Source organism: Pyrgilauda ruficollis, unplaced genomic scaffold (assembly GCF_017590135.1).
Source record: "Pyrgilauda ruficollis isolate IOZ18807 unplaced genomic scaffold, ASM1759013v1 scaffold41, whole genome shotgun sequence".
Classification (NCBI taxonomy): domain Eukaryota; kingdom Metazoa; phylum Chordata; class Aves; order Passeriformes; family Passeridae; genus Pyrgilauda; species Pyrgilauda ruficollis.
The window spans coordinates 3,345,432-3,360,620 of record NW_024525601.1 but is presented as its reverse complement, the minus strand read 5'-3'; the positions used below and the strand labels follow the sequence as shown (position 1 = coordinate 3,360,620).

Genomic DNA, 15,189 nt, shown 5'->3' with positions numbered 1-15,189 from the left:
TGTTTTCACAGTGTACTAATAAATGTCTTCTGAATGTTGTTTCTGCTTTGAGAATTGTCCTTCCCTTGTTCTTTGCGATTTTTGTCGAGGCTTTGTGTTCCACTGCTGAAGCCTGGCAGTTCTGTCAGTCTGAGAGCAGTATTTAGGACTCTGCTCTTTCAACATTGCCTTCATTTGGCTTCTCTCTCCTAAATGCAAGGCCAAGAACAGGCTTCTGCTTACTCTGGAGTTGGGGTGCCCTGTGCTTTCTCAGCTGTGCCAATGTGCTGATGTGGAGCCTTTACAGAAGAGCAGAAGAGCCCTGGGCTGAGATTTAAATGAGACCTCACTTATGCCATGGAAGTTGAGCTCAAAGCTTAACCATGGTAGAGCATGCAGGCAGAAACAACAGCAGTGGCACTTCCGTGATCCTTGTTCATGAGTTTGTCCTTGTTAATGAGTTTTCATTTCCCTGTTCATGATTTTCTCTGGGAAACTGCAAGCTTGGAGTCGATGCTGCAGAGTGACAATAATGCAGCAGAAAATGGAGATTAAAAGCTTTTCTATTGTATCCCTGATGGGGGTGAATGCTGAGTGTGCTTCTTAGGAGGGGACCCTGGAGAGGGGTAGGTGGCTTGTGGTGAAAAATTCACACAGCGCATGATTATAAAAGGAGAGAGAGCTTCTTAATCCTTTTATCTTGGTTTTTTTTTTTTCTTTCCCTTTTTCTTGACTAGAAAGAAACAAGCTGGCAAACAAAATCCCCCTATCTTCTGTGCCTAAGGACTGGTCTCTGTGGACCTGGTTGCTTTGTGTTGGTGTGCTATCCAACTAACTCGCTTTTTTTTTTTTTTCACAGTCACCTTCCCTCCACACCAGTATTTCCCAAATGTCACTTTTCCCCCTCCTATCTCACGTTTCCCGATTAGCTTTGAATTGTTGCAGACTTTGGGACTTACATGCCCAACAATTATGTTGTTATTAGCAAAGATTCCCTCCCCTAAGAAGAGTCTCCTCGCAAGTTAGTTAATGATGTTTTTATTAGCATATATTTTGGTTCATGGTGCCCTAAGTAGCTTTTAATTACAATGTTTTGTTTGAATACGTTGGGTGGCTGCCAACTTTCCATTTTGCCAGCTGAGGAATATTGTAGCAAACAGGGAGTCTGAGGGCCGTGTTTCTAGGGCAGGAAAATTTGTCTCTGTCCTTTTTGAATTTACTTTGTTGAACTCTGGGACTTTTAATTTTGTTTAATAGAAGAGGCCTCAATTACTTGAGCCCAGTTTAAAGCTCGATAGGAATTATCCTGAGTTGTGAACTTTTTCTTCCTTTGTTTTTTAACCTTCTCCATTTTCAGGAAAAGACTGACTGATGACATGTCCACAGCTCTTTATAGCTGCCTTTTTTTGAGTGGCAGTAGTTGTCCTGGTGATTCAGAGACAGTGGCACAACATCATCTATCAATGACTTGAATTATTTCTGCAGGCAAAACACAGCCTGAATTTTGCTCTGTGGTGTCATAAATGTGGCTTTGATGGTCTCCCACAGCTCAGTCAGAGTGGGGGTGGTTCATTGTGTGTGGTGTGAGGACCTCTTGCATGCTGCAGATGTTGACAGGTGATTTGGCAGTGTGTGAGAGCACAAGTGGCATTAGAGCTAGCAAGCGAATATTTTTACTACTTTCAGAGTGAGCATAAAGCACAGTAAATCATTTAAGGGATGCGTTTAAATGTGTTTTTTCTTAAGCTTCAGCAAACTTGCAGCACTTGTAGCTTGGTGTTGAGTCATGGTTTTGGTGTCTTGTCTTTTGCATCCTTTGTTTAATGACTGTAAACTTCAGAATGGCTAAGCACAGGTCGCTTCTGTGATGTTGCAAAGGTTTGTTTTCTGCCTATTTAAAATACCTTTAAAAGGTTAACCTAAAATGTTGAGATTTTTCCTTCTTCAGTTGAAGAATTCTTAGGCATTGGAAAAAGATGCTCACTCTTTTATATATAGATGTGTATTTAATCTTCAGTTTAACTAGCGAAAAATACCTGTTGATCAGAGACAGATCTTTCCTGATTTACTCAGCTTGCAAATCCCGAGAGCTGGAATTTCAGCCTTTAATCATGTAAGGAAAACTACTCAAGGTTTTAAAATGCTAAATGGTATCTGAAAGTGCCTTTCATGCATAACATTTTTCCCATTTGCTCTTTGCCAGCTGAGAATGTCAGGAATTTTGTATCCCTCCCCTGTTCGAGAAGCTTGTGTGTCAGGATAATCTGTTTAATGCTTTAGGGTTTTGCCTTTGCTTCTCTCTGCACCACCGTAATTTTCTGTTTGTTGGCAGCCACTACCTTGAAGGTGGCAGGAGTGGGGCATGTAACTCCCCAGACTTGGGCAAATGTACTTCAGGTGGTTTTTGGGACAGGACTGAAGGGGTTTTGTGGGAGTGGCCTGGCAGGAAGGGCCAAGGGCAGGAGAAACACCCAAACTCATCTGCAGAGGTGTGGGAATGACCTGCTGAGTGAAGGGATGTGATATATGTTTGAGATAAGAGTCCAGAAAGCAGGAGTGGGTGTAATAGGAAGGGGAAGGAAGTTGCAGGGCTGTGACGCTGCCCTTGCACGTGTTAGCAAGCAGCTGAGCCAGAGGCTGTGGCTGTCCTTGCCATTAGTGGCACCCAGATAAAGAGTAAGAGTAAGGATCTCTGACTTTGAGAGGAACCAAGTGGTTTGGTCTTGGCCACTCAGATGCAACATATGTTGTCAGAGAACAGCTTCATAGGAAAGGGAATGAAATTTAGTCAAATGATCACAGCTGTCAGGAAGCAAATCTTGTGCTGCTGTGCACCTGCAGGTGCTTGAGAAGGCACTGTGTAGGAAAATCATAGCTGAATTCAAAGTGTGTAACACTTGCTGAGCGCTGGTGTGATTCTGCTCAGTCTGTGCACCCTTATCCTTTCCAGCTGTGCTCATGGGCAGAATTATAATCCTTTTGCAGTAAGAGCAGGTGATGTTCTTTACAGTCTAGAGCAGTAAAAGCAACCAAGTGCAGGAGTTAGGTGGTGGTTGTAGTTGTTGCTTTTGCTTTTGCTTTTTTGCCTCTTGACTGTGGAGTTGGGAAGAGGCAGCCCTGCTGAGGCAGTATGCCAGTCCTGGGTATAGCACCACAGGATGGTGCAGAGAGCTGCTGACATGAATTAATGTTCCCTGGTGTGCCTGGCAGATTGAATGAATCCCAACTGTCTTCAGCAGCATTTGTCAGCCTGTACATAAACAAGCAGGAGCTGTAGTTTTTATTTCTGTGTTCATTTGGCCTCTGTTTTGCTTTCTAAATCAGCATTATATTAGACAGGGTTAAGAGACTTCCACTACCACAGCTCAGGTGTGATTTATGCTGTTTTCTCTTGATTTTGATTTTCAGTTCCAAGTAGGATGTGATGGTTTTCCTTCTTCCCCATTCTTTACTGTTACTAAAGAGGAAATGTGGTGTTACCTGTGACCAAATACGCCCCTCTATGATGAGCTGCACAGGAAGCAGAAAGCAAAATATTATGCTGCTTTTAAATAGGTGGTAAATTCCTTAATGGCTACTTGGTTCCATCTTTCTGTCCTTTGCAAGGGCAAAGCTTCTGTTGACTTCATTGAGATGGCCAGGTGAGGGGTTGCAGAATCCCAAAATACTCCTGGAATCAATGAGAGAAACTCTGGTTATGCTCAGCTTGCATTTGCACCATGTAAGACTGAATTTGCTGCCTGTACTATGGGGCTCTACAGCTGTAAAGGGTTGGGCAGCTTCTAGTTGGGCCCTTGGGTTCTGCTTTCAGAGGAAATTTCATAATGCACATGTGGCCTCACTTCTTTGCTTAGTGTCAGAGATGATGAACTACAAATGCAAAGTGGATGTGTTGGTAGAGGAGCACAAGGAAGAAGGTGCCCTGAGCCCAGTCAGCATTGTGCCATACTGTAGGTATGGAGCACGCTGTGTGTCTCCCAGGAGGAGAGTCCTGGAAGTCTGCATGAAGTAATTGATTATGGGTTTTGGCATGTCTTTGGAAAAATAAGTTTCTTATTTATATTTTGAGTGGTCCTTTCAGCCTGGCTGTTGGATTGGAAAATGTACCCCTGCAACTTGAGTATGGCACTGTGTGGATTAGCAGCCTCAGCCTCACCAGTTATCAACCTCTCCAAAAGCAAAATGCTACTAATGAGTGAAGCAGTTGGTCAAATAGGCAAACCTCTTTTGAAGGACACAGAGTGAGAGGCATGAAACTTCTAAATTCCCTCAGTAGGTGACCTGCTAATGGTAATTTACTCATTATGCAGAGATGAGAGGTTTTCCCAGTGCTTAGAAGGTGGAAAGCAGTTGAGATGAAGTTTGGTAGTGTAAGTACCAAGGTTCTGTATTTTTTGCTCCTAACAGAAATACATGCTGTAAAGTTGTAGGTGAGTTTTTAAATTTTGGGATTTTTTTTGGGGAAACAGAGGAGAAAAGCCACCTCTGGATTATTCACCAATTAAAGGATGATCATGTATGATGCAGCCATGAGAAAAGTGTTAGGGGATGTGCAGTTAAGGCTGTTCATTCAGTGTCTATAATGCTGCATAGAAACCTGGTCACCAGCAGCCAGGAAAAATGATCTGAAGCTGGACCAGGCACAAGTAAAGGTGATTAGACCCTGATTTCTCCCTTTTACATTATCTTCAGAGTGTAAGAGCCTGGTACAGCAGACTGGCAAAGTTAAATCTGGTATCTTGTCACTCAGTATTTCAGCTGAAGGCAAGTAGTGATCCCTTAATTTTACTAAGTCAAGGTGCAAGCAAATTACAAGTAATTTAGTAATTAGGAATTCGAAATATTATTAATTGTCAAAGTAATAGGATCCCTGTAGCAGTATAATGAAAACAGAAAACTAATTATTTTACACAGAACATTGATCAGCTTTTGAAATGGGTTAGGAGTGTGATTATTTGTGATGGTGGGAGCTGATAGAAATCTCTTTCTGGTCTATGTTTTCCTGTTAGGCCAAGGGGATGTGAGCTGCTGCTGCCTGCAGGAAGGGGTGACATCTGCCAGAATGCTGCTCTTGTCTGCAGCTTATGGAGGGGCTGACTCCCTGGAAAGCTGGGGCTGTAACCTGAGTGTTTGTCTGGCAGAGCCAGGAGTGGCTGCCTGAGCATTTTTAGGTGGCCCTTCCCAAGCAGTGTTGTTCTCATGCCAAATCTCAAACTGCTTCTGCTTCTCCTAATTTTCTTGGGAATTACTGGTTACAGAAATACTGAACTATAAAATAATGGTTATAGTCATTATGGTTTATAATGTAGAAGGTAGTCCCGTGAGATTTAATTTTGTGAGCTGTTTTTTTGTGTGTCATTTGTTTTGGGTATCTGTCCCACATTTGGTCCTTGGCAGGTGAAAAATGTGCAGATTAGTATTTTGTATCCCTTTAATTAATTTGGTGTGACTCTCTTTTTCCAATTAATTAGGCCAGAAAAATGTTCAAGAGGACTTTGCTTTTGGGCACTGATTTAAAAGAAAAATAAACCTCATTACTTGCACAATATTGGAAAATTCATGTTCATGAAGCTTATTTGTTAAGGGTCTATCATTAGATCATGAAACTCATGTAGTTACAATTTTTCAGCCCCTCTTGATTAATTCAATGTTGCAAAGAGGGTTTTTTTCTTGTTTTCTTCTAGAAAACTGTGATTTCGTGTGACTGGGCATAATACATTGTTATGTTTGTTTATTAGCCTGTATAAGAGAATGACAAAGGGCTTTTTTTTTTCTTCTTCTTTTTTTTTTTTCTTTTTTTCTTTTTTTCTGGCCCTAATATTCTTCAGTGAAACAGCTGTTAAGGGAAATGTTCTTGTCACCTGGTCAGAAGAAAAGGGAGAGAAATTCCCAAGATGTTGTACAGGTTCTCAGTGTGCTTTCAGGGCCAATCTTGAAGGAATTTGGAGTATGTGAGTTTAACTGCATGGCTCCTGTGAAGTGTGATTAATGTTATCTGAGAGCTCTTTGTAAATTCATGAATACTGTGTAATCTAGATTAAAATGTAATCTAGATTAAGACCAAATCAGCATGTGTGTAGGGTTTGAATGTTTTTTTCCTGGAGTTTACAGACTGGGAGGAGTGTGCATACACCATGAAAGGTCAGATGTATCCTCCACAGTTAAGGTTCCTGACTTTCAGACAGCTTCAACACAACATGTTGAGGAGACAATCTTGGGTTGAAGATGGTAGGAGATAAATTCTAGTTGCAGGCATTCAGTGACGAAGCCAGGCAAGACGCCCTCCTAGACTCCTTTGTGATTAGGAAGGATTTGAGGGATGTGGTTGTAGGTGGGATGCCTTGGCCACAGTGAAACAAGTAATGAGTCCAATGTTTTCTTTAGACCTCCTCTGCTGTTAATGTACTTGAAAAAGCCCTTTTTGTTATCTGAAGTGATGCCTCAAGCTCGTCAGTGTTTAAGAAGCATTTGGACACTGCCCTTAACAAGATTATTTAACTTTTAGCCAGCCCTGAATTGACCAGGCACTTGGTTTACACGATTGTTGTAGGTCCATTCCAACTGAAATGGTCTGTTCTGTTCTAACATACTGAAAATTTCTGTTGTGATTTAGAAGCCTAAAAATTCTGGAAAGCATTTACTGCATTAAGCATGCAAGTAATAAAGCTACATACTAAAACCCCAGAAAGCACACATCTACCCAACTCCCTCAGGATCTTGGCTGATCCCATTTCTTCAGACCACGCTTCTTGACTGATTCCTCTTTCTTTTCTCATCCTCTTTCCTGCTGTTTTCCCTTATTAATGAGCTTTCCCACCTGCCTCGCTCCCCAAAACACTTCAGCACTTGACCATCTGTCACTGCTGCTGTGCATCCATACTGCTATAAAAGAGAGCGCCGACCTTGAGCTGGTGTGCGTGATCTGTGACAAATAGCTTACAAACTGGCAAGTGAACCAGCACTGCAAATAAATTGCCTGATACGTTGCACGTGCATGAAATGTGGAGGCTGCTAAAAGTCTAAATGCTCAGTCAGTAGGTACAGATCTGGGAAAAAGATGTGTGCAGTAAATGTGCAGAGGTTTGCAGTGTAACACGTGGATCTGTGTGTGTTTGCCGGGCAGTGAGTTTCAGACCCTGCCCTAATAACGTGTTTGATTTACGCGCTGACCTCAGTTATTAGCTGCAGCTTAATATGCAGCTTTTGCAGATAGCTTCCCCCCCTCAAAATGATAAAATGGCTGTGTGAGCATACTGAGACTGAATGTATTTTCAAAAAAAGATTATTTTTGGTTTGTTTGAGACTAAGCTTAGTTGAATCAGCAGAAAGACTTTTTTTACTTCCTTACTCTAATTGTAATTGTAAGCTGAAATTCTAAATCAGCTGCTTAGTCATTGGTAAATTATGAAAATTATGCTGTTCTTCAGTTGTTCTAAAAAACACGTTTATTTCTTGGGTTTTTTCCTCAAAGAATGTTTTCCTTGAAACAAAAAGCTGAAGAGCAACTGCAAGAATCCATGTTTTTTGAAATATCTATCATAGTATAGGATAGGTAAACATGACAGGTGCTCAGATTTTTCTGACAATTTAGTTTTATACAAGTAATTTGCAATGTTTTATAAAATTCAAACCCGAGCTGAATCCAGTCTTAGATCTACAAAGCAAGACTGTGGTTTGCCAGGAGAAGGGGTCCCTATGCCATCAGGTGAGGCTTCCAAGTGCAGTTGATCTTCCTATCAAAACTTGTCCTCAGAGTCCATGCCCTGTAATGGAAATGATGCATTGAATCAGTAAGGGCTGGTTTCGTAAATTCAGTGGGATAAAGAACAGCACGAGATAAAGGAGGTCTGGCTTTTTTGTGTTTGAGGAAAATGAGAGATGGGTCTGTTCTCTGTGGGATGAAAGGAAGTGGATGGTCCTGCCATGGCAAGTCTTTGAGACCTGGCAAAGCATGTGATAGTTCTGATTTATTAATGACACTTTCTCTTGGCGGGTTATGTTTTAACAGTTTCATTCCTTGGCTCCGATGTACTACCGAGGTTCAGCAGCAGCTGTGATAGTGTATGATATCACCAAACAGGTGAGACCTTTGGGATGCTTTTTGCCTGTGTTAACTCCTCTGTTTGGGTCTGAGTTGCAGTTAAACCCCACAACTGCAGAATTTAATTTGTCTGGCATGTATATGCTTCAGTAGTTTGTGTAGATCTGGGTGGAGGTGTCCAACTGCCTTAAAACATTAAATAAAAAGTCCTGCTTCTGTGTTGTTTCAACTTCATGTAGACAAAAGGGTTGTGACTGCATTTTGTCAATGTTTCTTTAGGTTTCCTCTAAGAAGACAGGATTCATATCCTGCAATACACCCTACCACCACCACCTATGTTCTCTGTGTTAACAAAAAGCAGCTGTAGCTTTGTCATCTGAGCAGAAATTGTTTGCATATTACTGATTTAAAAACTAATTATTTTTATCTAAGCATATCATTTTATGTCTGTATTGCAGGCGTTATGTCTTAATTTTCAAACTGGTAATGAATTCATGAGTCTCTAACCTTTTGTCTCAACATTATTCATTTGGAATGAAAATCGTATTTTTAGATCCTTAACTTCTCTGGCTCATTTCTCAAGCAGAGGAGGCTAGGAGATTCCAGCTGAATGCATCTTTCACTCCTTTTGGAAGAAACCCCTGCTGATGTAGCAGAGTTAGAGGCAGTGCTAATGGATGGATGGCCAGGAGAGTTCACTGGCATTTTATTCCTTTCTTGCCAATTGAAAACTTATTTACTGCAAGGTTGGGACGGCTGGTTTGGTTCCCCAATGCACTGGTGTAATGATCTGTCGCTGACAGTGGTGGTCACTGTTGTGCAGCAGTGCTGTTCTCCACTGCTAATTTGCCAGGAAAAGGTGAGGAAGAGCAAATCGTGCTGGATTGATACTTTTGATTTAAATATCTTACAGCTGATCTTGTAATATATTGTAAGAATAAAATTTTGTTTTGCCAGCCTTTCTCCAAGCTTATGTGGAACGACTCTCAGAATAAAGAGGGGGAAATAGGAGAGGAAGGTCAATCTGTATTTCACTTTCTGATGCTTAATATTCAGTGTTAATCATTAAAGCAGAATGGATTTTTTTTTCCCAAGTGACTGATAGGGCTCTGCCTTCGGTGATACTGATGCAGCTATTGCTGATTTAGAGACAACTCTTATGTGCATTTCTGAAGGGGAAAAAAATATTTATCATCTGTTTGGGAGCTCACTTTGTCGAAGAATTTCAACTGTGCTTTATAGTTAGAATCTCCAGAAATAAGTGTTATCTTAAAGCTACTACTTCACTGGTGTAAAGAAATATAAAAATTACTATTAAAAGGTAGGTAGCATCAGATACAGTTTGATTTTGTGCTTGGAGGGGAAAAAAGCCAAGTGAATTGTCACCCTCTCTTCCGTTTTATAATGAGTAAATTGAGTTTACCAGATCACAGATTTGGAAATGCAGGGAAGTGGGCATCTCTGTGGAAGCTCCATTGGATATTAATTAGACAAATGAAGCTCACACTAGGTGAAGGAAATGAGCTATTTGATAAGCTGGGGTAGTTTCTTCATCACTGGAAGTTTGATATTTGGTGCTGCGTTGTAGCAGGGAGGAGGGGAAGTGGAAAAGAGGGAAGCATCCAAGTTCAAGAATTAATTTGAAGAAGCCTTATAGCCTAAAGCTTGAAAAGCAAATTGCATAGATAGATAACTGATCTTCCAGTCTTGTGATCTATATAATCATTATTGCATTAATACTGTCAAAGCTGTGCTCCTCTGCTTTAAAAAATAGGCATATACATTGGCAAAGAGTGTGCTGGTAGCTTATTTTGTTATTTCTCTGATGCAGGATTCATTTCATACTTTGAAAAAATGGGTGAAAGAACTAAAAGAACATGGTCCTGAAAACATTGTAATGGCCATCGCTGGAAACAAATGTGATCTTTCTGATATCAGGTAATACTTTTTGTTGTTGTTTTCATTGTGGTAACTATATTGTTTCTTCCCTTCAGGTAACAATTTTGTTTCATTGTTATAACAGTATATAATTTTGGCCTCCTGTGCTAGAATCAGTGATTCTGGCAAGGCACAACCTCAACAACAACAGCGCAACGTGAATTACGTTTTTTTTTAACTTCTCTTTTACTGCCCTTCCTCTTTATTTGTTCAATATCTACATCCTTTATCTGCTGAATCACTGGGAATGGAAAAGGGTTCTCTTTTTTGTTTCTCCCTTCCATTCTATTAAAAGGTGCAGAATGTAGTAAGTGATGAGCAAAACCAGCAATATAAAGATATGAGGGTGGGCAAGAGGTAAAATATTAATCACAGAACTTTGAGAACTTGTGATTTGCAAGAACTGAAACTTTTTCATAATAATGGATGTAAAAAGTGTATTTTTGGGATTTTTGGAGCATATCCTCATGTAAAACTTTAGTCCCCTGTGTGAAGCAAAGAACCTCCTAGATAAAAGAGGGAAGGGATGAATCCATACCCCTGCGGAAGAGCTGAGATGATGCTATTTGTAATGAGAGTGAAGCTAGAATTGCTCTTCTGTTTGTTAGCTGTATTTTGGATTTGCATTTATATTTCAGGAAATGGAAGCACATTCTGCTGTACAGTAGTGATTCTGTTTGTCAGTCCATGACTATTATTTCTTGCTTCATCTATGAGTACAAACTCAATGATCATATTTGATTCTTTCCCCTTATGACCTCATAGCCTCTCATGGCTGTTCAAATACATCCCCATGTCTTTAGTTATCGTTACTTTGGCCCAGATTCACCAGAGCTCTGGAGCACGTGTGTAACTTTAAGTAAGTGCTGCAGTGCTTTTCTTGAATCAAGGCCTACGTGAGGGTTTGACCTGTGTGGGTTTTGGTTTTTTCTCTCTCCTGCCACTCTCAGCCATGAACCAACACAAAGTTGCAACTCACTGCTTTCTGTAAGTACTGAAGAAGCCCTAATTCTGGCAAACTCCTGGTTTCTGTTGGGCTAAGAATCAGATGTATTGGCATCTCCTGTGTGATGTTGCGATATGCTGGTCAACATGGTGAAACCGAGTCCAACAAGACAAAAATTTCCAGATATGAAGGAGAAAAAAAGAGGAAAGGATGGTTATAAAAATAAAACCAAAAGCCAGTTAGCACAAATCAGGGGTTTTGGTTACCCTGAGAGTCACTTTCAAAATTATTGTATTATAAGTGGTCTCAGCAATACAGTTGCCAGATTAACTCAAGGGTAATAAGTTTGGAGATGGTGACAAATGGCAACAATTAAAAGAGTCCATAACCAGCCCTCTCCCTGCTTGCTCTTACACCAATTGAAGGCTTTAAAAAAATCCTGCATCCCAGAAATGTTGTGAAATACTGGGCTTCCTCACAGAGCAACTGTGATCTGTGATCTTCTCACCATATTATTATCAACCACTACCTGTCGTTTACTGATTGCTGATCATCCAATTCTTGCTCCTGTTCAGCTGGTATAGCTCTTCTTTGCACAAATTGTTTTGCTGTGTGAATGGTCCTCATTGTACTCCATAAGCTAATGTCTCTTAATCTTTTTGGTTTTTATGGGAGAGGACATTTTTTCTCCTCGTAATTATGAATACTTTTTTGTGCAGTTGTTCTTTCTGCATCCCCCAATCCTATTTCTTGTTGAAGTTATCCAGTGATGTGCAGCTAAAGTTATTTTGGTGGAAAAATAGAGAGTAGGCTATCTCATATGTGATATATTTTCACAGTTCTTCCAGAAATCTGATTGTTTATGCAATGCATGCAGCTTTTTGCATTATCTGTCTGCTTTATGTCTTCAGATTTACTTCAGTAAAAATGGTTTTAGGTGAAGCATGTCACCAATTTATCAGATTGTTTCCGATGAGTAGAAAATACACATGCCTTTAGGCTCAGAGAATTTACAAGTAAGATAATGTGAGCACACAGGAGCAAGCTGCTGTTTGTATGCATTTTTGGCATCTCTGCTTGGTTTTGTAGAGCTTTTGGCAGATGTTTTGCTGGATATCAGAGCTACAGCTGCTTTTAAGACCAATATGAATAGATGCAAAAGAGGTCAAGCTGACCGGGTTCAAGTTGGTTTGATTCTGCCATCTCTGAGTGTAAGAGATAATGTAAGGAGGAATTATTGTATTTCTCATAATCATTGACCAGGCTACCCTCCCTGTTTAGCATCTAAAATTTGGTTTTGAGCCGCCAAGATGTCCTTGGGACATTTAGGGATCACACTGCTTTTCCTCAATGTTGTTAATAAGCTATCAGCAATTCTTGGTGCTCTGTTGAAGTAAATTTCTTCTCCACTTTGAAGGAATTTCTACAGATAGGCAAGCAATTTTATCAACTATAAATCCTCATCTTTGTTGTAGTACTGTCAACTCTTAGAACTGCTGAATGTTCAGCATACTTCTAAGTAATAGGAATAAGGCTTTCTTCTGACAGGTCATTAAAAAGTACTTTTAAAGACAGGAGCTGAAACTTCAATGTTAAAATGTTGTAAGTGTCCATAATACTTTTTTGAGCATTATAGAATTCAATAGTTGTAACACTAGCTAAGAAGTGTTCACTTCAATGTGGTTCACCTTCTTAACAAATTGTGTTCTCTGGAAATCCTTGGTTAAGAGAATTCAGCAGAATTTCATGCTCAGATCTTCATTCAATGCATCCATAATATTTCCTTATCCATAATTTATCTGGATTTCTTCAAATCCTTTGACATGGTCCTTTACAACATCTTCTCTAAACTGCAAAGAGATGGATTCGATGGGTGGCCTGTTTGATGGGTGAGGATTTGGTTACACTGTCGCATCCGGAGGGTGGTGGTCAATGGCTCAGAGTCCTGCTGGACACCAGTGGTGTCCCTCAGGGATCCATACTGGGACCAGTGTTGTTTAGTACCTTCAGCAATGACACAGAAGGGATCGAGTGCACCCTCAGCAGTTTGCTGATGACACCGAGCTGGGTGATGTGTCTGACATGCTCATACTGGGAGGAAAGTGTACAAGGAGTCTCTGGATTGGTATATTGGAGCTGTGGGGTGAAGCAGTTGGTGCAGATTGTGCTGTTGCTCAAAAATCAGGAGTAGAGCTGGTTACAGATAACAGCACACACGGGCAGATCCAGCTCTGCCACTTGGCTCAGGGAGATGAAAGGCCAGCATGGGGCTAGCTTGTTTAAAGCAGAGGTCTTTTTGAATGTTGTAAACTGCATTTGCCAGCTTTTGACATATGCAGTATTGGTTGCAAAATGAGATTGTTTGGTCTGCTGGTGATTTTAGGATGGTGTCAGTTTGGTGAAATGGCACAGAATCGTGTCTTTCCCCAGTGAACTGGCACTCACAGATTACTGTTGCTGATGTTCTTGAAGTCAGTGGTTTTCTTACTTACTTTAGAATCTCTCATTTCCTTGCTGCTTGCAGACCAAGACATATGATGCTCTTATCGTTTTCATCCACAATGTTGTACCCTATCTTGTTTGAACATTTGGCATGTGGAGAGTGCTTTTCTTATCAAAGTCAAATATAAAACACAAACAAATGTGGTTTTCTTTAAATTATCTTCCTTTTCTCAAGGCATGGATTCAGCAGCAAGTCACAGAAATCTGCAGATTGATAAATTTTGTTGAAATTTTGATATATTTTAATAAGATGATCTAAATGCCATATGAAAAAACACAGTACTGCTTTTATGGAGATGAAGAGCATAATAATGCTCAGGCTGTGTTTCAGGTTGTTTGGAGGTTTTTTTAAATTAATTAACTTTTTTTTTTAATTTGGCTTTCTTTTATTTATTTATAAATGTTTGGGTTTTTTTTTCCAGGGAGGTTCCTATGAAGGATGCCAAAGAATATGCGGAATCTATAGGTGCAATTGTTGTTGAAACCAGTGCAAAGAATGCTGTTAACATTGAAGAACTTTTTCAAGGAATAAGTAAGTATATGTTGTCTTTAATTAATTAATTTTGATTGTTTAGAAGTTTTCTGAAAATAGCTGTCTGTTTCAGGTCTATAAAGTACTTTCCAAAGGACATCAATAAATCCGACAAAGCCTGTGGTATGGCTGCTATTTATGCAGATGTAAACTAAGAACAGATTTCAATACACCAGAGCAAAACATAGTAGATAGTAGAGGGTAAGACTGTTTCTTCTAAATCTGTATATAAATCCTGGCCTGGATCACATCTGCTGTTTCACACCAAGCCTGCTGTAGAGGCAATGCTGTTGATCTTACTATTATGTTGCTAAAAAACTTAAATGTTGATAAATGCTCCTGGAGGGCATTGGTAAGTAGAAGGTAGTCATTGCAGTGGAATACATTAAAAAACCCCAAACAAATACATTTCTGTCCAGGTCTTCTAAACATGATGAGATTGGCACTTGTCATGAGGAGAAGAAAAACTTCTTCAGTTTGCCTTCCAGGGCTTCCAGTGCTGGTCAGTGTTTGCAAGTGGGAAGGATCTTGTGGGCTGGAAGGGACCTCATCAGAACTCGAGTCCAACTTTCTGCCCGAGCAGACTTGGTAGTGAATTCAGACCAGATTGCTCAGGCCATTGTCTGGCTGGGCACCAGAGCAGAGGTTCCACAACCTCCTTGGGCAGTTGTTCAAATAGTCCTCATAGTGACATCCCCACATCAAGCCTGAGCCTATTCTCATTGAATTCACTCCCTGTCCTGGGTGGACTTCACTGTTTAGTTTCTCAGCAGCCCTTCCCGTGGGCACTGGCAGCTTTGTGGCTCACCAAAGCCATCGTTTCTCCAGGCTCAGCTGGCCCTCTTTCCTTGGCCTCTCCTCACAGGGCAAGTACTCCAGCCCTCACTGTCTTGCAGCCCTCCTATGAGTTTGTGCCAGCTTGTCAACATTTTTCTTGTGTTGTGGGGCCCAAAGCAAGTGTGACCCAGGTGGTGTTAGACCACATCTAAGAGGGGTTAACTACTTTGCCTAATGTTCTGTCTTGGCTCCTGTGGCTTGCTGCTGGCTGTCTCTGCTGCCAGAGCATGCTGCTGGCTCATGCTGAGATTGCTTCCCTCAGGTCCTTTTTGGGCAGAGCTGCTTCTCAGGCAGCCAGTCCCCAGCCTCTCTCATAGCCAGGGGCTCTTCCTTCCCACAAGTAGTGCTTGGCATTTGTCCTTTCTGAAGTATGTAAAGGCTCCTGTTTACCCATATCTGCCTCCAGCCTAAGGC

General features: G+C 40.8%; 1 protein-coding gene across 1 annotated transcript in view; it reads left to right on the top strand.

The window, feature by feature from the left end:
- The window catches only part of RAB31 (RAB31, member RAS oncogene family), a 60,005-nt gene that overhangs the window by 31,772 nt on the left and 13,044 nt on the right, over positions 1–15,189 (top strand). Inside the window, exons 4-6 of the mRNA XM_041477598.1 lie at positions 7,988–8,059; positions 9,852–9,958; positions 13,829–13,938. Of these exons, the coding sequence (XP_041333532.1) occupies positions 7,988–8,059; positions 9,852–9,958; positions 13,829–13,938 (289 nt within the window). The remainder of the gene's footprint in view (positions 1–7,987; positions 8,060–9,851; positions 9,959–13,828; positions 13,939–15,189) is intronic.